At 58.3% G+C, this 23,506-nt stretch overlaps 1 protein-coding gene across 7 annotated transcripts; it reads right to left on the minus strand.

The window, feature by feature from the left end:
- Positions 1–638: 638 nt before the first annotated feature.
- CSNK1E (casein kinase 1 epsilon) lies at positions 639–23,506 on the minus strand. Of its 7 annotated transcripts, XM_047065265.1 has the most exons (12): positions 23,417–23,505; positions 19,929–20,016; positions 11,996–12,106; positions 11,739–11,887; positions 10,023–10,251; positions 8,634–8,804; positions 7,019–7,167; positions 3,715–3,775; positions 2,715–2,907; positions 2,475–2,614; positions 1,667–1,732; positions 639–678 (listed from the first exon to the last, which is right to left on the minus strand). In XM_047065265.1, the coding sequence occupies exons 2-11, from the start codon at positions 20,002–20,004 to the stop codon at positions 1,716–1,718; spliced, it is 1,296 nt and encodes a 431-aa protein (XP_046921221.1). In that variant the 5' UTR covers positions 20,005–20,016; positions 23,417–23,505; the 3' UTR covers positions 639–678; positions 1,667–1,715. The 7 variants fall into 7 exon arrangements, with proteins under 7 accessions (XP_046921221.1, XP_046921222.1, XP_046921225.1 ...); XM_047065266.1 differs by lacking the exon at positions 3,715–3,775; XM_047065269.1 differs by lacking the exons at positions 639–678; positions 1,667–1,732; positions 2,475–2,614; positions 2,715–2,907; positions 3,715–3,775 and adding exons at positions 4,548–6,228; positions 6,325–6,428.

Consider the following 23,506-nt stretch of genomic DNA (forward strand, 5'->3'; position numbering starts at 1 on the left):
GCAGGTGGGGCGGGGCACCTGCTGTCCTGGGAGCTACAGACACAGACACACACGCACACAAGGAATCTCGGCCCCCACCACCTTGAGACCCAGTCCTCAAAGTCTTCTTGGAGAGGCAAAGAAGGGACCCAAACGCTCAGGGGACGCTGGTAAAAGCCCAACGCAGAAACTCGGCCACGGTCATTGCAGGGCGGGAGGGGCTGTGCATGTCTCCTGGGGTCCTGAGGTTCAAGAGCACCCAGTGGGATCTGCCTCCGACCAGCCAAACCGTTCCCCCAGCTCCTCAGGCCATCTCTTGATGGCACCGGAGGACCGTCTGCATCTCCAACACAGAGATCTCCCCTCCCGGCTGGTGTCTGTGTTGGCTGGGGCGGGGCCTTGGCGTCTGGCACGTGGAGCCCAGTGTCTGGGGGAGCATTTGGGAGCCTGAAGGTTGTGGACAGTGGCAAATGCGGAGGGACAAGAATCCGCCGTGCTGAAGGTTTCCCATCTTCTTGCCGTTGGCAGGAAAAAAAAAAAAAAAAAAAAGAAAGAAAAGAAAAGAAAAAAAAAATCAAAGGAACAAAATCCATCGTCGGTTTTATGCTGAGTTTTTTTTTTCCTTTTTGTTCTTTTGAGTGGTTTTTTCCCCCATCTTTTTGTTGTTGTTGTTTTTTAAAAGAAAATACAGTGAAGACACTAGAAGGAGGAGAAAAGACAGATCAGGCGCATGTCTGCCTCTGGCCACCCATCCGCCAGACCACCCGCAGTTCCTGCGCTCTTGACCTGAGGCTTTGAACGGGACCCTCTTTGGGGCACACAGCGGGTGCTCCATTTTCACAGGAAGAACACAATCTCTCTCCCTCCTCTGTTCTCTTGCTGAGTGGCCACACATCTGCCCCACCCTGCCACGGAAGGACTGGTCCCTGGACCTGAGATCCGACGAAGGTAAGCCCTGTTTTAGGTCCCAGCTCGGTCTCTGGAACGAATTTGTGCAAAGCAAATCGCGCCCAGGGCGTCCTGGTGTGAGGCCAAGCTGGCGGAGCCCCCTGAAATGTACATACTCCCCGGGGAGCTGGGACCTTCCCCTCACATGCCCCCAAAGAATCTCCACCTCCCCTTCCCCAAGCCAGGCCCCAGAGCAGAGGCCTGCTGTCCACCACCTGAAGACCACACATGGTCATAAACTCCCATCGAGGTTCACACTGGCCAGAGGGCTTGTGGAGGCCACCAAGCGCCTTCTATTCCAGCACGTAGACTCCTAAGCACTCCTAAGTCCCTATTCTAGTGCTTTGTGTGAAAGAAGTGTTTAAAAACAGCCCGAGGGCTGGGACAGGCAGGACTAAAGCCCCAGGGGAGGTCAGGGTTTGGGTCCGGAGACTCTCTCTGCTAGGAACTAACTTTCCGGACAACTTTAGGGCAAAGAGGCGGGCAGGGGAGGCGGGGTGGGCAGATGGATGACCGGCCTAACGGCAAAGAGTTTTCTGGCAGAAATTAGCTGGTGTGGGCCGGGCCTACTGAAAGCCTGAATCAAGTGGCTCCGAGGTTTTAAATTCTCTTGAGAGCTCTTGGTTTTAGGGGTCCCTGCCACTCCCCGCCGTACCCCACAACATAGATTCGTCTCCTCCTGGGGCCAGGGGCGTTTCTAGACCTGGCTGGGCTGCATCCACAGCAGATACGGACTCACCTAAGCAAATACTGGTCGGATGGCGGTTCCTCCTCACTTCCCGAGATGGTCAAATGGCACGCTTGTCTTTGGGAGGAGAGGCACAGCGGGGGGAGGAGATCAGCTGCTAGTAATGGTAACCTGGCAAATCTCTTCCCATTGTGGAGTTCCACGCACCCCGGCCCCCGCCCCGGCCCCAGCCCCTGCCCCTGGAGCAAAGGGCAGGGCTGTGTGATCTCAACAACCTTAGGATGTAGCTGCTTTGTAGCCAAGAACATTGCCTAGAGAGGCAAGGCACCAGACTCCCAGCTCGCGGCGCACCGAGCCCCTCCCACGGCAGACAAAAGGACCAGAGGAGGTATCCTGCCCCACTCTGCCGAGACACCTTCCCTGGGCCACCGCGGACTGCCCCTTCCTAACCTTCCCAGTCCAAACATGGTCCTGAGTGAGGCCACCAGACGGGATCTGCCCACCTCTCACTCCTGTGCTGACCCTGACCCGAGGGAGGCTTCCTGATGGCAGGGACCACGAGCCCCTGCTCTGTGAGCTCCCCTGCTGCCCACCCAGGCCGGGCCCCGGTAGTGAAGGCAGGATCCCAGCTCCACCACCTGCTGGGGCGACCTACTTCTCTGAGCCTCAGTCTACTTTGGTCAGTGGGGCTAAGCTGACCTCAGAGTGATTAAAGGAAGCCAAGTCCCTGCTCAACAAAAGGGGCTGCTCCAAGGTTATCGCAGGGGGGAGAACAGAAGCCCGGGCCCGGACTCCCACCAGGCCAAGGCCCTGTGGCGTAGTGGTGAGGTGCAGGAGGACTGCAGAGAGGGCGGCTCACCTGTGAGGCTGAAATCCGGGAGACCTCTTGCCGCCCAGTGAGGTCGGAGGAGGAGACGTTGGCGGGCGCACCCCTGTGTAGCCTCATGCTCACCTTCCTCTCTCGGTCGACTCGTGAGATCGCTCTGGGAGAAGTATTGCCTAGAGGGTGAGGCGGGGGGAAGCCACCCTCAGTGTCCGGGTCCCCGGGTGCCCCCGGCACCCCCCGGGTCCGGCCCACCACACAAAGGTCCCCGCTCACCAGCTTGCTGGATGCGGGAGGCTGGGGTGGAAGCCACAGGCTCGGCAGCAGGGCGGAGCCGGTTGGCGGTGGCCCCCGTGGGCGGGCCAGGGGGCAGGGCCCGGGTGGCGGACCCCCGGAGCTGCCCCATCCTCTCCTCGCGCTCGTGTTCTCGCCGCTCCCGGTCCACGTCCTCGGGGTTCCGGGCTGCGCCCTGTGGGGAGGAGATGAGACTTGGTCAGCCCCTGTGAGCTCAGGGTGCTCTGAGATCCGGCACTCACGCAGGGCAGAGCACAGGGAAGGAGGCCAGGCAGGCACCTGGGGGAGACGCAGCTCAGAAACCCTCTGGTCCAACCTCCTCCCCACCAGGCAGGAAGCCCGAGAAGCCTGGGAATGACCCGCGATCACACAGTACAGAGAAACGAAGCCACACGACCGCCCGCAAGGAGGAGGAAGCTGGGTCTGAGAAGCAGAGGGAGGTCACTCTGCCCTGGTCTCATGGGGCCGAAGCAGAGCCGAGAGGGCTAATGCCCCACAAAGACCAAGGGCACTCCTTGGCCCTCCCAACCTGGGCCCCTACTGTGTTCAGAAGCCCTTGGCCCCTCCAGGTTTCCAAACAGAGCAGAGCAGGTGTTCAGAGACCCAGAGAAGGAGTAACAGGCTAGCTAAAGGCAGGGCCAGCACTTGGACCAGGGCGCCAGCCAGGGGATCTTGTCAAAGGCTCTTCTTCCCCTGTCCCTGGACCTGGCAGTGACTTTTGGCAGGTGCTGTGGGGGAGGCCCAGGGACTCACACAGATGCTGCCGGCCCTGGGACAAGACAAGAGCTCAGGGGGAGCTCGAGAAAGAACGGGCTAGATGCCCCATAGAAGAAATAGAGGCCCAACAGGCAGGCTGGGGCAGAAGGGGGAACATGAGCCCCCAGGGCCTGCCCTCCAGCTGCTGCCCCCGCCCAGTGCAGGAGGAAAGGAGAAAGGCCCAGAGAAAGGAGCCCGGCGTGGGAGCGGCACCCGGCCGCGTTACCTAGTTGGTCCTGGGGTCGTCCACAGGGAAGGGCAGGGGGCTGGCAGGAGGGGGGCCGCATCTGTGGAGAAGAGAGCTGCAGGCTGAGTGGGGGGGCCTGCTCACAGGCCACGGGGTGCAGGCTCCTGCAACCCCGTGTCTCTCCCAGGGAAATGGCCGAGAAGGCCCTGCTGTCCTTGGGAAATGACGGCTGGGGACGGCCGCGGCCTTGAAGCAACTCCAAGAGGTAGGGACTAGGGATCAGAATGATCCCTGAATCCTAGTGAGGAACTGAGGCCCAAGCAGTTCTGATGACCTACGTGGGGTCACAGCTCAGGGTAGAGCCGGGATCTGAATCCAGGCCTCTGCCACCCGGCTCTGCTCTGCGCTCCGCACCCCAGAGGACCTTGTAGGACATTTTAGGGATGCGCATGCCCAGCCCGCCCGCCCACAGGCCTGTGCCGGCAGGCCTGGAACCACCAGGGTTCAACCTCCTGACTCCCAGTCTCCACCCCCTCTCCACTCCCGGGCTCCTGCCCACTCAGCGACAAGCTGGCTGAGAGCAACTCAGCCAGAACGAGAGGAAGCCTGTGAGAAGAGCCGCAGCACCGCTCAGGAAACCTCCTGAGGGCAGGCTAGGGATGTGTTCATCCCCTGCCTGGGGGAACTGAGGCTGATGAAGTCAAGTGGTCCCTTCAGAGGGGCACAGCCTTGGGGCGACCGACTGAGCAGAGGGCTGGAGACCCTGCCCTTTGTGACCCCAGCGGTCTCGGGTCAAGGCCAGGCCCGAAGCAGGAGGAGCTATTCTCCACGTTTCCACCTAACCAGTGATGCCTCAAGAAATGCACACCGGGGAGGTTTCTTGGCTTTTATTTGCCCACAGAAAACACAAAAGGTCAACATCAAAGTCACACAAGCATCCAGCCCTGTCGTGTGGACCCCTGTCCTTGGCTATATGGAGTATCCTCCTGGCCTGCTGGTTGGACCTTGGAACACAGCGGCTCTGTGTGCTGAGAGCAATGTCCCAGGCTCCAGGTATCCAGGGATTCCAGGGCCCTGATGCTGAACGAGGCGGCCACTTCAGGGAGAGAAGCTCTCAGTCAAGGGCAAGATCCTTCCCGTGGCCCTCTGTGCCCAGCACGGTGTCCGGTCTGCAGGTAGGTGCTGGTAACGGCACCGGGGGGCCTGGCCTTGAGGTGAAGGCACGGAAGGTCCCCGTCACAGGTCTGCAGATGCTTCCGCCAAAGGGCAGGTGAAGACGGTCGAGTTCACCACGGTGACGGCGTCAAAGGGGCCCGCTGATCCAGCCCAGGCCGAGTCAGAGATCGGTGCAGAGTAAGGCTGCTGGCACCTCTGCTCAGCTTCCGACTCGAGAGCTTGCCTCTAAAGGGACCCCAGGAAGGGCTCGGAGTGGCAGCAGTGAGCGGGGAGGGTGCTCTTGGCCTGGCTTGACGTGAGATGTTGCCAGCCAGATGGTCCCACGAGAGGTTCTGTGAGGAGCCATCTAGAGCAGAGCTTTCTGTGATGACGGAAAGGTTCACGTCCACCTTGCTGGATATGGTAGCCACTGACCAGCCGCTTGTGGCTCCAGAGGGCTTGAAATGTAGCAAATGCAACTGAGGGACTACATTTTCAGCTTTCGTTTTAATTCATTAAAAATCAGCCACACGGAGCCAGGGGCTACCATACTGCCTGGCACAAGCCTAGACAATGTAAAACCCGTTCTTGGAGCTACACGGAGAGGAAGGGCCGAGCCCATCCCCGAACCAGACCCAGGAATGCCTTTCCACAAAGATGAGTGAGTGCCCGGCGGCCAGATGCCTTGAGCAACGCCCTCCGGCGAGAAGAGCCGGCCCTCGGCCACACTCCCGGCTGCAAGGTCTGGGTTGTAAGGTGCCCCACTGCCCATCTCCCACCCCTACCCCTCGGGTCCCTTGGCCTGTGAGACCGCTGTTCTCTGCCCGACCTCTGTCGAACTCCTCAGGGAACGGTCCCAGGCCACTGCCTGAGACCCAGAGAGAAGAGGGGCGCGAGACCCAGTGCCGACCCCAGCGTCCAAGAGAATAAGGCCTCGCGTCCTGAGCGTCTGGCAGAGCGAGCCGAGGGGATCCGCCACGAAAGGACAGGCACACCAGGATGGAGCGCAGTACAGGTGGGGGGCGTTTAATGAGTTCAGGTTCGATACAGAGGCCACCGTCAGGGTCTTGCTGAAGCCGCTCCCGGCGCCCGTTCCCACCAGGCCCTCCGGGGCGGGTGAACATCATCCCTCCTTCAGGCTCTGTTCGTCAGGCAGCTGCTGATTCATCCCCAAGAAGCTCCCGGCAGGGCCTTCTCCACCACCCCCTCTCCACCGCACCCCACCACGCCAAGGGACACCTCCTCAGGCCTGGCCCCGATGGGCTCAGACACACCTGGTGACGTCAGAACTGGGGCCCTGGAGTCCAGACCACGGGCCAGTAGTTTTGGGGGGGCAGCTCCTCCACCTCCTCCACGGGCCTATCTGGAGGGCCCTGGGTGCCCAGGGGCGCCGGGCACCTGGAAGGGACAGAGAGCACAGCAGAGGCTCAGCCTCTTGTGCTTGCCCAGCCAAGCGGTAAATCTTGGAAAGGCCAGGCCTCAGAGGGTCCTTACCAGTAAGAGGGTGGGTACGTGGGCCCGGCACAGGGACAGGGGCGGGGGCAGGGCAGTGCAATAGCTTCGCTGTCACGGGGCTGAGCCTGGCTCGAGGAAGCCCCCTTTTCCAGAAGAGATGTGAAACAAGACACACAATTTCACAGATTCCGGAGCTCCGGGGCATGGCTGGCGCACGCTTCTCCCCACCCTACCCCCAAGACCCTTAAGAGAGGGAGACAGAGCAACCGCCTAGCAACACCCAGGGTCCCATGACCAGGAAGAAAGAAACCACAATGAATGGGTCCAGGCTGGCCAGAGGGGCCACGGTGAAGGCAGCCGCCTGGGACGTGCAGAACAAGAGCAGGGTGGTGTAGGCGACAATGAGGACAGCGGGGGGGCCCGCCAGCGCCACCCACGCCCCACCGAGAGCACCCAGGAGGGACTCGAGGCCCAGCCAGGTCCTCTTGGGTCTGGTGGGAGGTGGAGCCCTGCCCGGGCCCTGCTGACCACAGCGGCACGTGCTGTCAGCACAGATGAGGCCGGAGCGGGGGGGCCGCGGGGACTCCAGGACCCCAGCGAGGTCGCTTGCGCTGTCCAGCTCATAGCTCCCGTTTTTCGGGAGCCCCGCCCGCCACTGGGTCACTTTGGCCTCGTGAGTCAGGGCCTTCCCCGTCCAGTCCCCCAAGCCCGCCTTGGCCTCCACGTGACTCACGAATTTGAGCATGTTCCAGTCGAAGACGTAGTCGTAGGAGAAGCCCTGCCTGTGGAAGAGGTTGCGGAAGAGCTGGCGCAGGTAGGAGTAGTCGGGCTTGTCGTCGAACCGCAGCGAGCGGCAGAAGTTGAGGTATGTTGAGAACTCGGCTGGCGGGGGTCACAAGGCACAGAAAAGGTGAGGCCCGGGCTCCCGGGCGGCCCAGCAGCCTGTGTCGTCCCACCCACCCACCGTCCCCACAAATACTTTCCACCTAAGGCGGGGGGGGGGGGGGGGGGGAGCAAGATGGCACCAGAGCAGAACTCCGGGCGTCCGGGTGGCACTAAAACCCGTCCCTGCCCGCGGGCAGAGCCTCCGAAGACCGAGGAGGCGTGTGTTAGGGGCGAGCGTCCCCCCGCGGTGAGCAGGCCCCACAGGGCCTCAGGTCACCGCTCTGCCTGCTCCTGCCGACCATTCTGGGAGCCTTGCAGATAGCAGACCAAGAGCTGTCAAGCCCAACGGACAGCCAAGAGCCCAATCAATGGGACCTCCCAACGTGCGCTAAGCCACAGGGGGAGAACTTCCACCTCCTCCTGCCCACAGCAGGGGTGGGGAGAGCCCCTCGTGAGAGAACAGAAAACATAACGTACACTGGGCTCTGCCCCCGGTTCCTGGCACAGGATTCCTAAAACCCCGGGGAAGCCCTAAACGCTAAGAGCACTAGGAGAATCTTTTGTTCCGGATGAGGCGACTCTGGGCGGGCTCCCGGCGGCTCCTGGATGGATGGGAGCTGGCCACCGGGAAGACCAAGCCACGATTAGAAAGCTTAGAATTTTCACGCCCATCTCCCCAAACACTTCTCTAGAAGGGAGGGGGCTGGAAACAGAGTCAGTGACTGTTTATGCCCACGTGAGGAAGCCTCCGTAAAAACCCCAACGGTGTGGGGTCTGGGCAGCTTCCAGGTGGACGCATCCACATACAGGAGGGTGACACACGTAGACTCCCTGGGGACAGAAGCCCCTGTGCTCGGGCCCCTCCCACACCTCGTCCTATGAACCCCTTCCTCTGGCTGTTCGTCCACACCCTTCGGCACAGCCTTTAATAAAGTGGCGGACGAGGTAAGTTTCCCGGGCTCCTACGAGCCGCCCTAGCAAATTAATCCCAGCCGAAGAGCAGGGCGTGGGAACCTCAGACACACGGCGCAGGTGGCAACCTGGACTTGTCAGTGGCATCTGAGGTGGGAGGAGGAGGACAGCCCGTGGGATCAAGCCCTGAACCTCCAGGCGGACGGCGGCCGAACGGAGCTACACTAGAGGACACCCAGCTGGTGTCGCACAGAACTGCTCGAGGGGCGGGTAACACCCCACACGTTTGGGGAGAAGCGTCAGAAGGGACATGTTCTATGCGGGTAGCCAAGGAGGCTCCCGGGGTAAGGCCGAACTAGCTTTTCCTAACACGCAGCCCTTGCGAGAAGAGGCCGGAGAGGAGGCCCGAGCAGCGACAGAGCGCATGCGATTAACGGTTCTGGCGCGGGGGCGCAGCAGCGGTCCGGTGTGGGCTGCGCGGCCTTGTCTTCCCCTCCGAGAGGCCTTCGGGGGGTCCCCAGGCTGGCCGCTTCCCCACCTGGGCTACTCACAGGGGTAGCCTTTGCAGAGGACCTCGATGGGCGTCGACATCTTCTTCTCGCTGATGCGCTCGTACTTCTGGCGCTTGGTGGCCGCTTTGAGGCCCTGCCAGGGCAGGGAGCCCAGGTTGAAGTACATGAGCACGTAGCCCAGACTCTCCAGGTCGTCTCGACGGCTTTGCTCTGCATGGAATCGAGGACGGGGTGAGGGGCAGGGTCCGCCTGGGCCGGGATCCCCTCCTCCAGGACACCCTCCTCAACAGGGGGGGCACCGCCCCTGCACCCCCTCACGCTCACTTGCTGCAACCCCAACACAAACAGGTGCAGGTTATTAACGCTTCTGCAGAAAAGGGCAGTTTGGGGGCGCATCTGGCTTCGGCTCGGGCCATGATCTCGCGCTTCATGGTCTGAGCTCTCTGCTGTTGGCACGCAGCCTGCTTCAGATCCTTTGTCTCCCTCTCTCTCTCTGTCCCTCCCCAACTCACACACACTGCCCCCCAACCCAAATAAACATTAAAAAAAAAAAAAAGGAAAGAAAAGGGCAGTTTCTCCAGCCCAGGTACTTATTCAATCAGTAACTATGTATAACGGGTACCCTGGTACCTCCCCGCCAGCCCACTCTGCGGGCAGGGCACAAGCGTGGCATCACCCAGGGCTGAGATCAAATCCAGCTTTCGTACCAAGCTGCACAGCCTAAAGCAACCTGTGCTGCACCTGTGAGCCCGCGCTCCCCACACTGTAAAAGGGGACCGTCCCCACCCGTTCTCCAAGGCTGCCGTGGGGATGAAAAAGGCACGTTCAGGCGCTCGCTACGCCACAGTTCTTCTTCTTAAGGGGAAGACCTGACTTTGGGGCAAAAATTGGGGGAACTGCGTGCCTGGGTGGCTCAGTTGGTTAAGCGTCCAACTCTTATTTCAGCTCAGGTCACGATCCCGCAGTCTGTGAGTTCGAGCCCTGCATCTGGCTCTGCGCTGATGGCACGGAGCCTAGTTGGGATTCAATCTCTCTCTCAAAATAAATAAACTTAGGGGCGCCTGGGTGGCGCAGTCGGTTAAGCGTCCGACTTCAGCCAGGTCACGATCTCGCGGTCCGTGAGTTCGAGCCCCGCGTCAGGCTCTGGGCTGATGGCTCAGAGCCTGGAGCCTGTTTCCGATTCTGTGTCTCCCTCTCTCTCTGCCCCTCCCCCGTTCATGCTCTGTCTCTCTCTGTCCCAAAAAAAATAAATAAACGTTGAAAAAAAAATTAAAAAAAAAAAAAAATAATAAATAAATAAATAAACTTAAAAAAAGGCCGGGGTGGGGGGAGGGGGATGGTGGTGAGGGGTAAATCCAGGCCACAGAAAGCCAGGGTCCCGGCCAGCAGCCCATGGGTGCACACTGCTCTTGGGCCTCGGACACTCACCGATGCCCAGATGGGTGTTGATGGAGGCATAGCGGGCAGTGCCAGTCAAGTTCTTGTTTTCCCGGTAGGGGATATGCTGGTGGGTGCGGGCGTCCCGGTATTTCTTGGCCAGGCCAAAGTCGATGATGTACACCAGGTTGCCCTTCTTCCCCAACCCCATGAGGAAGTTGTCGGGCTTGACGTCGCGGTGTATGAAGTTCTTGGAGTGGATGTACTCGATGCGGCTGATCTGGGGAGGGGACAGCAAATCATTCAGCAAGCGGTCCACGGAAGGGCCTTCACCAAGCACTCTGCGCCAGGCCCCGGATTGGGGGCGGAGGACTGGGGTGGCAGGGACAGAAAACACATCCATGGTCCCTGCCCCGGGTAGGGGAGAAAGATCTGTCTGCGACTATGTAAGACGATTTCCAGGGGCAAGTCAGAGAAGGCTTCCTGGAGGAAGTGATACAGAAATTCTGAAAGAGGAGTTCACCGAGGTTGTTGTGAGATGGGGAAAGAGAGCAAGACAGGAAATGAAACCTGGAAAGGCATCTGGGCCCCCATGGAAGCCTTTGCTGCCTGAAGCCAGAGTCAGAGAAGCATTTCGAAGGGTGTTCTGGCAACCAAATGACGGGGGAAGGGGGGAGAGGGAGAAGAGCCAATGAAGCCTCGACAGTGGTGACAGAGGTGGAGTCTAAAAGACAGGATTTGTCCCCCAGCTTGCAAAGGACACCCAAGTCAGGCAGACACACAGACTCTTCTCTTCCTTTAAACATCAGGTCAGAAAGGTAAGTTGACTTACACGCGTACGATACACCCTCTGGCTAGTCAGTCCCCTCTCTGGACCTCAGGCTTCTGAAAATCCACAGCTTCCCTTGGCATGGCTGAGTATTTCCTAAGCCTTTATTGAGTGTCACATCCCGTGAGAACCTGACGACTCTCCTCTGCACACACACATTTAGACCAAAATTGCAGGTGCCTGCAGACTTTCGGTAGGTCAGCCGCAGACCCTGACCCCTGCCTAATAAGAGGTCTGTGTATCATTCCGGGTCCAACATGCTACGCTTTTGAGGCACCTGGCTGGCTTACTCAGCAGAGTGTGCGACTCTTGATCTCAGCGTCGTGAGTTTGAGCCCCACGTTGGGCGCAGAGCTAATTTAAAAATAAAATAAGAGTCCAAAATTCTGTGCTTTTATATTTTTAAAGAGTTTTCCTCCCCTGAGTTTAACAGGGCGTCAGGACCCAAGGAGAGCTCATCAGTAGGCATCTGCTCTGGTCCAGGCACTGTGTGGAGTCCCATGTGACCCCACAACGAACAACCCAGCCAAGGGGAGACTCTCATCTGAGACGACTGAGGCTCCGAGAGGCTTAGCGGCCTCCTACAGTCACCACAGCGGGGCGGGACCCAGGTCTGTATGATCACTAGTTTTAGAATCACCCGAGAGCAGAGTCCTACCCCAAGAGCCCAACCCAGGATTTCTGGAGTGGGACCGGGAATCTGCATTTAACGCCCTCCTCCATTCTATAGCCAATGGTCAAGGACCCCTGGTCCCGGTCCAGGAACCAAGCCTGTCCTATGGCCCTGTCACTGCCTCCCGCTGTGGCAGCCTCCAGAGGCAGCAGGCAGAGCTGGCACCCTGTGCCCAGTGGCACGGTGGGGACGCAGCGGTTGGGAGGGCAGCTGCAAGCCCAGCAGAGCCCACGGTCCCTGGCTTGGGAGGGGAGGTGGGGGCTCACCATCTGGTCGGCCAGGAGCAGCACCGTCTTGAGGCTGAACTTGCGGGAGCAGAAGTTGAAGAGGTCCTCCAGGCTGGGCCCCAGCAGCTCCATGACCATCACGTTGTAGTCACCTTCGGCTCCGCACCACTTGATGGACGGGATTCCCACTGAGGGCCAGAGGGGGGGGGGGGGTCAGGGTAGGCCCTCCTGTGAACGCATGCGCATATTCATGCCCAGTTCCTCACGCTCCGCCCCCAGGCCCCGACAGCTCTCACCTCCCCCCTGCATCATCTTGTAGAACTTGCTCTCAATGTGCAGCTGCGGGTGCTTCGTTTTCACACACTCTAGCTTGATGGCAACTTCTTCACCAGAGGCGATGTTGGCACCTGCCAGGGGCGGGGGAGGAGCACAAGGGACCCAGGTCACGCTGGGCCAGGCAGGTGGCCCCGGGCCAGGGCTAACTCGTGTTTGCCCCGGAGCAGTTCAGCACCCCTCGGGGGAGGCCGGAATGGTGGCAAAGGGCCCAGCACCGCATCCAAGGGAAGTGGAGGGGCTGCGGGCACAGGGGCAGGAACCAGCCCAGCTTAGGCGACTGCAGAGAGCAAGAAAGGCAGCATGTGTGAGGGGAGGGATGGGAAGAACTACAGACATGTCACAGAGCCACAGGCCGGCGCAGCGGGAAGGCCAGATGTAAAGGGAGACGTGTCACGTAAAAGGAATTTTATCCTGGTGAATGGGAGCCACTGAGCCGGAGAGGAGTGAGGTCAGTGGGATGTCAGTGTGGGAAGGAGAGAAGCGGGCAGGGCAAGGCTCTGTCTCAACAAAGACCCAAATCCAAATTGTGCCTTGCCTCAGTTTCCCCAGCTCCAATACTGAGTGGACTGAGCTAGAGGTCTGGGGGCTAGACTTGAGAGATGGGCCACTATAACTGTAGCTGCAACCACTGAAACAGTGTAGTCTTAAGACACAAACGAGCAGAAAGTCCAGAGGAGAACACTACCACGAGAAGAATTTAGGGTGAGGGAAGGTCTGAGTCTCAAGTCAGGGGAAAGGAGGAGCCGGCTGGCCGTCTGAGAAAAGTCACCATAGTTCACACCGCACACCAGGAGAAAGCCCAAGTGAAGCAAAAGTGTGTAGAAAAAAGAAAAAGGTGGGGGGTGTAGGTGAGCATAGCCACTTTGCCCCCCCCCCCAACTTTGTTTTCAAGTTTATTTTGAGAGGGGAGGAACGAGAGAATCCCAAGCAGGCTCCTGGCTGTCAGCGTTGAGCCTGACGTGGGGCTTGAACTCACAAATCATGAGATCACCGTCTGAACTGAAACCAAGAGCCAGATGCTCAAGTGACTGAACCACCAGGGCGCCCCAGCCTTTTTTTTTTTTTTTTAATTTTTTAAACATTTTAATTTATTTTTGAGAGATAGAGACAGAGCATGAGCAGGGGAGGGGTAGAGAGAGAGGGAAACACAGAATCCGAAGCAGGCTCCAGGCTCTGAGCTATCAGCACAGAGCCCACGTGGGGCTGGAACCCACAAACCATGAGATCATGACCTGAGCCAAAGTCGGACGCTTAACCAACTGAGCCACCCAGGCGGCCCCCCCCCATTTTTTTTTTAAAGTAATCTCTACACCCAATGTGGGGCTTGAACTCACGACCCTGAGATCGAGAGCTGTATGCTCTACCGACTCAATCAGCCAGGCACCCAAGCATAGCCACTTTGAAAACCAGGTTGACATTTCTTCATCTAGTAAAGTTGAACACACACAAACCCTCGCCCAAGCAAGCCCACTCCTGAGTGTGTGCCCTCCAGAAACATGTGAGCCCCCAGGAGGACAAGAATGTGCACACCACCAAACCAGCCAAAGGTCCAACCTCAGAACGGCCAAGTCAGGACGCAGTCTCAGAGAGAGGAATGCCGCAGGGCAGTGCAGAGGAAAGGCTGGCGGGCGGCTCCCGGCATCTTCACACTCAGTACAGGAGAGCAAGGGGCGGCACCATTCACAGGAACCCAACGTGAACACAACCCAGTGCCCAGCACCGAACCCGTGGACACACTGAATGCATCTCTCCACGCGGTGGGATGTTAACCCGCCCAAAAAGGGGACGAAGGCCGGACTCACGCTGCAACGCTAATGAACCTTACAAACACGCTACGTCAAGAGGCCAGACGCAAAAGCGTAAATATTGCATGATTCCGTTATCGGAAATGTCCAGAATAGGTCAATCTGCGGAGACAGGAAGTAGATTGGTGCCTGCCAGGGGTCGGGGGAGGGGGAAAGAGGGAGTACCTACTTAATGGGTACAGGGTTTTCTTTTGGGGTGATGAAAATGTTTCGGGACTAGGTGGGAATGGTGGTTGCGGCACGACACTGGGAACGTCCCACCGGCCACTTAACTGTGTACTTTAAAAACGGTTGATTTTCTTATGTGCATTTCACCTCAACTGAAAAAAGAGGAAGACAGCACAAGGCAGGCACAGTTCAAAACGTGCAGTGCTGAGCAGTGTCAGGTCTAGGGATACAAACGTGATAAAACTCTTTCGCAAGAGGGAACGATTTCAATTGTCAGTGGTTCGCTCTGCGAGGGGAAAGCAGAGGAGGGGATACAGTGGGTTGCCAGGGGCCTGCAAGATGACAGGCGCGTCCTCCCCCGAGGGGAAGGGTGCCCAATACCATGCATATCTGTTGTACGTATTCCTTTGTGCCTACTCGACGCTTAATAAAAAGAAAACATCGAGGGGTGCCTGGCTGGCTCAGTCAGTGGAGCATGTGACTCTTGATCTCGGGGTTGTAAGTTCAAGCCCCACTTCGGGTGTAGAGATTACTTAAAAACAAAAAAAAATATTAAAAAGTTAAAAAAAAAAAGAAAACAATGAGACGTTAGAGGAATAGAAGAGAGAACTGCCTTCTAACTTTGGGGTAGGCAAGCCTTTTAATCCCTGATTTAAAATCCGAAGGCCATTAAAAAAAAGGGGGGGGGGGGCTCTGTCCCATCCAGAAAGGGAATCCCTTCTCTGTGGCAAAAATACCAGCAACAAAGTCCTAAGAAATACATACTTGTAACTCTTCGCAGCGGCAAAGAGCTGGTGGCCCTACTACGTTAACGAGCTCCTACGCATCAGTAGGAAAAAGACTCAAGGCTCAAAGGAAATAGTGTAAAGAATCTGAACACACACTTGGAGAGGAGGAAACCATTCATATAAAAATGGCGTACTCTTATGAAAAGATGCTCAGCCCCCTTATAAGAGAAACGCACATGGTCCTGAAAAAGCACTCCCACCTCTGCCCGGTGGCAATGCCACAACAGTAAGACGCGTGCGCTGTCCCGGCAGAGCTGTGGGGCGGTGGGCACTGTGCCCCAGGTGCATCCCCGCTCCCGCTTCGGGAGTGCACTCCACACCCTGGCGAGTGCAAAAGAGGCCCGGGACGAGGCTGTCCGTGGTGAGCTGTTTCCAACAACAAAACGTGGACACGGCCCAGATGGCCATCATTCTGGCCACGGGTTAAAGAAAGAAGGGCCCCCCAATAACCCAGAATACAATGGAAAAAGAATGAGGAAGCTCTCTCTGTGCCCAAGCCGACAGATCTCAAAGATACAGGAAGTGAAAAAGCAAAGTACAGAGTAGTATGTCTTCTCTGCTCTTTCCAGTTTAAAAACAAACAAACAAAGAAAGGTGGGGAAATTGTCCCTATCTGTGTTTGGTTGTATCTACGTAAGAGAACACTGCAAAGAAGCGTGAGAAACCAGTAAGGACCCGGGAGGGCTACAGGGCTACGCCGACCCCTAGCCCCGGAAGGGTGAAGGACACCGCACTGGACACCAGGTTCCTCGTGGTCACTTTTCCCAACACCTGTGTTGGAACAGAATTCACACACTTCCAATCACTTCTGAAGTATACAATGCAGTGGTTTTTTAGCATATTCACAAGTTCACCCCGAACACCAGTACCCCTCAGTACTCGCTCCACATCTCCCCCAAACCCCAGCTCTGGGCAAAACCACTCATCTCCTTTGTGTCTATGGATGTGCCTATTCTGGACGTTTCGTGTAAGTGAAATCACACGACGTGCCATCTTTTGTGACTGGCTTCTTTCACTTCGCATGCTTTTGTGTTTTGGTTTTTGGTTTTGTGTCGTTTCATTTTTGAACCCCGTAAAATGAAATTAAAATGAAAAAGAACACAGAGGACCAAATCCAGGGAGCCACGGGAGAAAAAGTACTTTGCAAACTGTAAAGCGCTTCTGGCATAGCAACAGTCATCGCTGGGGACAGCCACACACGTGTCTGGGGGACAGTAAGGATGTGGCACGGGAGAGGGTGTTTTGAGTGCCCGGCACGCAGTAAGTGCTCAACAAAAGTTGGGTTTGGTAAGTACCGGCCCCCGGGCTTCAGAGGTGAGCCCACATGGGTCCTAACCACGCGCAGGCCAGTGGGAGGAAAGGCCGCCAGGGCTCCCGATGCATGAGCGGGACTGTGCCAGAGGGAGGTCACAGCACCTGCAAAGGCCAGACGGGAGTGGGGTGCAGCGAACTCTGAGTCGTTTGGTGCAGCCAGAGCTTGAGGTAGCTGAAGAAGACACGGGAAGAGGTGAGCAAGGGAGAGATCAGAAGGGTCTCAAATGCCAGGCTAAGATCCTGGCCATGAGCCTGAGACTCTGCAGGCCAGGTATGAATGCCTTTATTACAGGCTTTCTCGGCCTTCCCACTGACACCTGAGGCCCAGCAGTTCTTTGCTGTGGGGACTGTCCTGTGCATTGCTGCGCCGTCAGCAGCATCTCTGACCTCCACCCACCAGCTGCCAGCGGTACCCTCCTCTTCCCCGAGTTGAAACGATCAAAAATGTCCCCAGATCTTGCCAAATGTCTCCTGTGGGACAAATAAATCTGTACTCCCCCCGGCCTCGTTCGGACCCACCGTCATATTAGAAAGGACTGGAAGGGCATGTGAGGGGCGAGGGAGCCCCAGAAGGAGCCGCTCCAACTAACTGTCCAGGCAAGAGCTGACTGTGGTCCCAGCCAGGCAGGAGGCAGAGACCTTGACACTTTGGAAGTGGGGCCTCTTATGATTCAGCAGATGTGTGCAGGAGGGAGAGGGGAAGGAGCCCTTTATTCCTTTGAACTCTCCTGCAGTCCCACAAGGACTACTGTTTGTATCTCTCCTTGACACCCACAGAAACTAAAACACCAAAGGTCAAAGACTAAATGCCACGCTCGCTTCCCCAGGACACGGACCTCGCTCCTAGGCCAAGGCTTCGTGTCCCTGCAGAGTGCTGGAAAGCCACCACAGCTGCCTGCCCCCAAAGGCTCCCACCACCACAAGGCCCCTTTTGCTGCCTCTGGGTTCTATCAGGAAGCTGCAAGCCTTGTCTCTGAGCTCCCTTCGTTCGGCTACTGAGGCTCAGTAAGGTGACGTAACTGGCCCGAGGTCATAGGTCTAGCTGGGGGCAGAGCCAGGATTTAAATGTTAGTCCCCAAAGACTCTTTTTTTTTTCTCTACTCCAACTGTCTAGCAGCTCAGTCGTTCAATCGACAGACACATACACAGTGAGCCCTGGACCACTGAGGCAGCCCTGTCCTGGATGAACACCGCTCACCTTCTGTGGAGGCAATGGAGGAGAATTCTAAGTGAACACTGCCAGAGCAGGGGTGGTGGAGGTGACCCAGCAGTTGGATAGAGTGGCCCTGTTGGGGGATGGGCCAGTCTGGAAAACAAACTTGGGACACGGAGAAGGGCTTGGAGCCGGCCAGCCCTAGGATCTGGGGCCTGGGGAAGTCCTGGGTGGGGAGAGGGGGTGACCAACCTCACGTGGGGGCTCATTCTCCCCAGCACAGACTCACATGTATAATCAGGGACCTGGCTGGACTGGAAGTGCAGAAGAAAGCACCCCCACAAGCACCTGTTGGGGAGCACCGTCCCCTCGCCATTGAGAACCGAGGAGCAGAGACTAAGAGGCATAGGGAGTTCTCAAGGGCGCACAGCCAGTGGTGGTAGAGTGGGCACAGTCTCGGCCACTTCTGGACCCCGTGTAGCTGACCTGAGGCCCTGACAAAGCTGGTCCCACTCTCCTGGTTGTCCCCTTGTGATACTTGGAGGCGGGACCGGAAGAGAAGCTGCAGGCCTCGAAGCCATATCCACAAAGCACTCGCCTTCGGGTGATCCTGGAAAGCAGGGCCTGGAGGCCGCACCCAACCCCACCTGCAGAGGCCATCTGGAGTCAGGCCCTGGCACAGGCACCAGCGACAAGAATGCAGCCAGAGCTCTGAACAAAGGGAGCCAGCGAGGCCAGCCGGGGAGGCCCTACAATCGCCACTGTCCCCACACTAGCAGGAGCCCAGGAATGAGCAGGATGCGGCGTCATGCCAGGACCCCCTCGGCCTGAGCACCCAGCAAAGGCTGGACAGGGCAGCTGCTCAGGGCAGAACGGGCTCCCCACCTCCACTCAGGCCGAAGGGGACCCAAATCCTTTGGACAGTAGCAAATCCCAAAAAAGACGGAGGGCTGGCGGGGGGGGGGGGGGGGCAACATAAAAACACTACCGCTGGGCCGACACGTGCAGGCGTTGTGCACACTCTGATCTCGTGACTTCTCACCACCCTGCGGGCCTCATGACCCCGTTCTACTGACAGGGGAGCCAAGGCTGGCAGAGGTCATCACCTGTTCAAGGGCATACGAGAAGCACCCTGGTAGAATTTACATCAGGGCCTGTCCAAAGAGAAGCAAATCTGGGTCTGGTTTTTAAAATAAACTAGATAAACAGGAAGTCCTGCCCCCAGGGAGGTCCCACCACATGGACCAGGGACACTAGCTTTCTGAAATGACCTTGGCCTGCCTCTCCCCATTCTGTTCCCTTCTGCAAAGAGAAGGCCCTGGATTGGATGCTTCCTAGAAGCAGATGTGCACGTGTGCCAAAAACTACTCCCCGTGCCTTTTGCTCTTGGTCAGCCAGGCCTCAACATCACACAAACTTCCCGTATGGGGACACTGAGGCACAGAGCAGCCACACGACTTTCCTGCAGCTGCACAAAGCCAGGTCTGGAACTCGGGTCTGTCTGACGTCTTCCCCTCATGTTCTGTCACACCCTCTCGCTCATGTGGGGTATAAAGACTGCCTTTTCTAGTGTTCAAGAGAAACCCTGGGTGGCCAATTTGATGGCCAGGTACTGCCATCAATGGTACTGCACCTGCTTCTTGATGTGTGCGGAAGGGACAGCACGGCTCTAGAGGCTGCTGCTGTGCGGGGCGACCACATTCAACTAGGACCCTGCCCAGAACCAACTACATGCTCAGAGAACGTCCCCTCCCTGTCCCCTCCGATGGGGGAGGCAGCAGCTCACCAAGAAGGAGTCCGTACCCCAAGAGGGCAGAGACCCAGACCACTGGGTGAGAGAAACCCCCTCCTCCCCAAGTTCAGAACCGATGAGCACAGCACACTGCCTTGATGCTTTCTTTTCTCTGCCCAGGACAGAAATTATTTACCTTGCTTTTCCAAGGAGGAAAAGAGGGACAGGAATGAGGATAAACCCCAGGGGCTGGCCACCCTGCTCTAACAACTCCCATTCAAGGTTACCCACACAGTATCTCCCCTCCAGACCCTCTTCTGCCAGGTCAGGGAACGGGGTGAGCGATTCGTTTCAAATGACAACACGGGAACAAACTCACTTTCAACAGGAAGCACATCGGAGAGAAAGATCCAGAACGCTATGGCCAGACCCCTACCCCCCACCCCCACCCAGAGGTTACCGGGAGAGCCTGCGTCATTGTCATTCCGAAGCCCGCCTGGGCTGAATTCCAGGGGGCCCCCCAAGCAGAGGGAGGGGGCCCAGGCCTCCTCTGCCTATTAGCATCCTTCTCCCAGGAGGCAAGAAACAGGGGTGCTACCCCAGCCCGGCCTTTCCCACGCCCGGCTGGAGACCCAGGTCAACTGCAGCTGGAAACCAGAGCTAAAAATACCCTCTTCTGCCCAGCCTGCAGCAGGTGGGCACCCCACCCCACCCTGACTGCGTGAGGAGCCCCCTGGCCTGCCTCCCCCACAACCTGCTGCTTCCCTCCTTACCTGGGATGGCCCTGGGGACAAAATGGCCCAAACATGCCACGGGAGGCCTGAGGCCAAGTTCTGGCTTCAGAGCCTGAAGACCTGCCACATTCCCTCCTGCTTGTCCCCGGCGCTGTCCCCAGGGCCCCAAAACCACTAGGCCGGAACCAGAGACACTTACCCAGGTAGATGTCTCCAAAGGACCCACTCCCGATCTTCCGTCCCAGGCGGTACTTGTTCCCCACACGCAGCTCCATGACTCACTCTCGCTGCGGAGGGAAGCAGAGACACACGGGTCAGGGAAGCGGGGAGCCGGGAAGGGAGCCTAGGCCGCTAGACCCCACCAGATCCCCCACCAAAGGCCAGGGAAAGACACGAGGAACTCGGGAGACCAACATTCTCCCTCCCACTGCACAGGAAGAGAGTTGGCCTGGCTTTGCCCGAGGGCATCCAGGTGTCAGGTGGCCTGATGGCCTCCACGTGTGAGCAATAGCGGAGGCGGGCTGAGAACACATGTCAGGGTGGCCAGGCAGAAGGCGGAAGTGGAGATAAGGCCCGGGAGGAAAGAGCCAAGCAAGCATCTCCTCGGGGGACATGCATCTGGGGACCCTCCAATAAGAGCCTCTCAGGTGCGGGCCAGTCACAAAGGGCCAAGACCCTGAAAGGAAAATCAAAGACAAAGGGGGTGATGGGGGAGGGGGGACACAGGAGCTGCTCGTTCTGGGGGTGCTACCATGGCAACCACCGGCAAGTTCCAACCTCCAGGGACGGAAGGACAAGGTGAACCCTAACCCCGGCCCCCACCCCTAACCTTCTCTGCTTCTAGTGCCAGGAACCGGACACGAGGCCTCCACGGCCTGGCCTGGTCTTTCCAGAGGCCAGAACTTGCCAGTGTGCAGTGTGCCCTGCTGGAGAGGGGCCTCCTCCCCAACTCAGGGGGCAGCCAGGAAAGGGGGCCGCCAGAACACCCAGTCACCTCCCTCTCCCACAACACCAAGCACCTCACACAGGTCTCGCTGCACGTATTTTTGGGGATGGACAGTTTGGGGTTGGCTTCCTTCAAGACTAGAAGGAGGGTCTCCCCAGAGGGCCCCACAGAGCAACTGAGGCAACCAAAGCCAGGTTTTTAGCCACTGGCCTCTGGGGTGGGAGGAGAGGTCTGAGGGAAGGATGCTGATGTGAGCAGCTCCCCTCCTTCCTGTGCCCCATCCTGTGCCCAAGCCCATGAGACACAGGGGCCATCCCTGTGCCCTCCAGGATCCTGGCCTGCAGAAGAAGAAACTCAAAGGCCAGGAGATGGTTTCTACAGTTAGGGGAGAGGGGATGGTGAACTATCAAATGGGGAGAAAGACGGGGGATCCCTAACGTCTCAGAGTGTTCATATGGGGGGGGGGTCTCCCTTTGCAGACAGGGAACTAGGGAGGCCACATCACCTGCCCCACACTCCCCAGCAGCAACTTGGTGGCAGTCTCCTCACCTCGGACCCAGACGGGGTTCCCGCTGCCCCACCTGACACAATCAGGACTGATTTCCTGCCAGGCCTGGGAAGCAAAGCAGGAAGACGGAAAAGCAGCTGTACCAGGCACAGCAGCCCTGCCTCTTTCCTATGCCAAACGCTATCCCCAAAGCCAGACCCACCTGGGAGGGGAGATGGGCGAGATCTAGTTCACAGATGGCCAGGCTGGAGCTCTCTGGCCCCGCAGAGGCCAGAAGCCAACAGCTCCTGCCCAGGAGACACATCCAGCCCTGGCACCTAACTCCCAGGGAGCCGCCACTGGCCCTTCCCCCGGTGGCCACAAGGAAGTAGCCTCCACCCCATGCCAGCCAAACTCTGGGCTCTCAACCAAGGGCCTCTGCCCACACGCCTGGCCAGTCCCGGCTGAGGTGCCACGGCTGCCAGCGGAACACTCTCCACATTTGCAGAAAACTCACATTTCACATACACACCGACCTGTGTGTACCCACCAAAGGAAGAAAGAAAAGCAGACGCACACCATGAACCGCACAGAGGGGGAGGGTACGGGGGGGGGGGTCACGGGTGTGTACATACACAAACACTGCCCCCCCAGTCCGTTTTCTGCCAACGCCAATTCAGAGACCACACATGGCAGCCAGGAAAGCCGCAGGTTAGGAGAGAAACATAAATATACCCGCATCCTATATTACATAAATACCCACGCCAGGTTATATAAATACCCGCGCCCTCCGTCTGGGTGTCTTACATAAATTACATAAATACACTGCACATGACCCCCCAGCCCCTCCCCACTCACCGGGCTGTGGGCAGAGAAGGGAAGAAGAGAGGGTGCAAACAACAGCCCTGCAGGAAACCACGGCTGGGCGCTAGCCACCCAGACCCGGGGCGGGGGGCAGGGCCCCAGAGAGAGCCTAGACTGTCCCAGCACTGTCCCCTAAAGAGCCGCCCAGAGGAAAGGAGAAAGGATAGAGTCAGGAAAAGGAGAAGCTTTCCAGTTCTTTGCCGATTCTCCCATGGGGGGGGGGGGTGGGAGGGGGGTGGAAAAAACGAAGTGAAAAAGAAAAAAAAAAAAAAAAAGGCAGACGCAAATCCGGAGTTTCAGCTGGTTAAACAAAAATTACACAAACTACCAAGCAGCAGAGCACATGGACAGTTTTCTTACTCTCTGATACCCCCTCACCCCCAGCCAGAGCCCTTATCACTGGACCATTAAAATAAAAATTGGAGGGACGCTCTAGACAGTAAGGCAAAGGAGCCCCCAAACAGGCATTCGCTGGGCGTAACTTCAGACACTCTGGATCGCCTTCTCCCCAAATCCTTCTCCCTGAGGAAGGCTGTGCCCAGGAAGGTTGTGCTGAGAACACAAGCAAGAGAACTAAGGGAAAAGTTGGGGAGGGGGCTCACCCCACTTTGAGTTTGGGCGTGAAGAGGAGCTTGGGAATCCTCTCTCTAGAGAGACCCGGACAAAACATAGTTTGTGTCCACGGAGACTCGCAAAACATGGATTTCTCCCAGCAGAAACGGGAGAATGCGATCTGATAAATAACCCCCACCCCTTTCTTTCTCGCCACAAAGGAAAACAGAATCTGTGGCTGAGTGACCACACACCCCATCACCTCAGGGCCCCCAGGCGCCCCCCCCCACCCCGAGCACCCCCATCCAACACACGGGAGCAGCCTCGCTGACCCCCAGGTCCGGAGCCCCGAGCCGGGAGAGAAGGGGGGAGGCGCTGCTGATTGTCCAGTGAAACACACAGAAGCCCAGGGTTTGGCCGAGAAGCCCGAATCAACAGTATCAACAGTCTAGGGTGGCCCCAGCACCCTAGTCCCGGACCTCCCCCTCCCCCCGGCAGCGTCCCCCCAATCCCAGCCCGGGGTGGCCTCTCGGCCGGCTGGGGCCTTGAAGGGTCCAGCTGGGGGAGGGGGAGGCGGGCCAGACTGGGGGGGCCTCCCCCGGTTAAGCCTGCAAAATAATAGTCACCCTCCTCCTCCTCGTCCCCAGCCGCGCCTTTGTCCTCGCCGGGCCGAGCGGGCGGCGCCCGGGCTGCCCCCCCCTCCCCGTACCCGAGTGCGAACGCGCGTGTGTCCGCCCTCCCCTCCCCTCCCTCTCGCGCAAAAACAAAGAGGCGGAGGGAGCCCCGTTTCCCCCCGGGTTTGCGCCCCTCCGCGGGCCCGCGGCCCCCCAATATTTACCCCGCCGGGAAGGCGCCGGTACCGGGCCGCTGCTCTGGGGGCTGCCGCGGGCGGGGGCGGCCCGCCGGGGCGGATGCCGGAGGATTCGCG

This window comes from Lynx rufus, unplaced genomic scaffold (assembly GCF_022079265.1).
Source record: "Lynx rufus isolate CCGP_SWC_20201006 ecotype Redwood Valley unplaced genomic scaffold, mLynRuf1.p SCAF_7, whole genome shotgun sequence".
In the NCBI taxonomy this organism is placed as follows: domain Eukaryota; kingdom Metazoa; phylum Chordata; class Mammalia; order Carnivora; family Felidae; genus Lynx; species Lynx rufus.

Bases quoted from the DNA above. Each gene is read 5' to 3' on its own strand.
- CSNK1E (XM_047065262.1), bottom strand. From the start codon at position 20,004: ATGGAGCTGCGTGTGGGGAACAAGTACCGCCTGGGACGGAAGATCGGG. The intron at 10,252-11,738 runs GTGAGCCCCCAC...TCCCCTCCCCAG, and splicing joins TGCTCCTGGCCGACCAGATG to ATCAGCCGCATCGAGTACAT. The intron at 7,168-8,633 runs GTGAGTAGCCCA...GACCCCCGCCAG, and splicing joins CCTCTGCAAAGGCTACCCCT to CCGAGTTCTCAACATACCTC.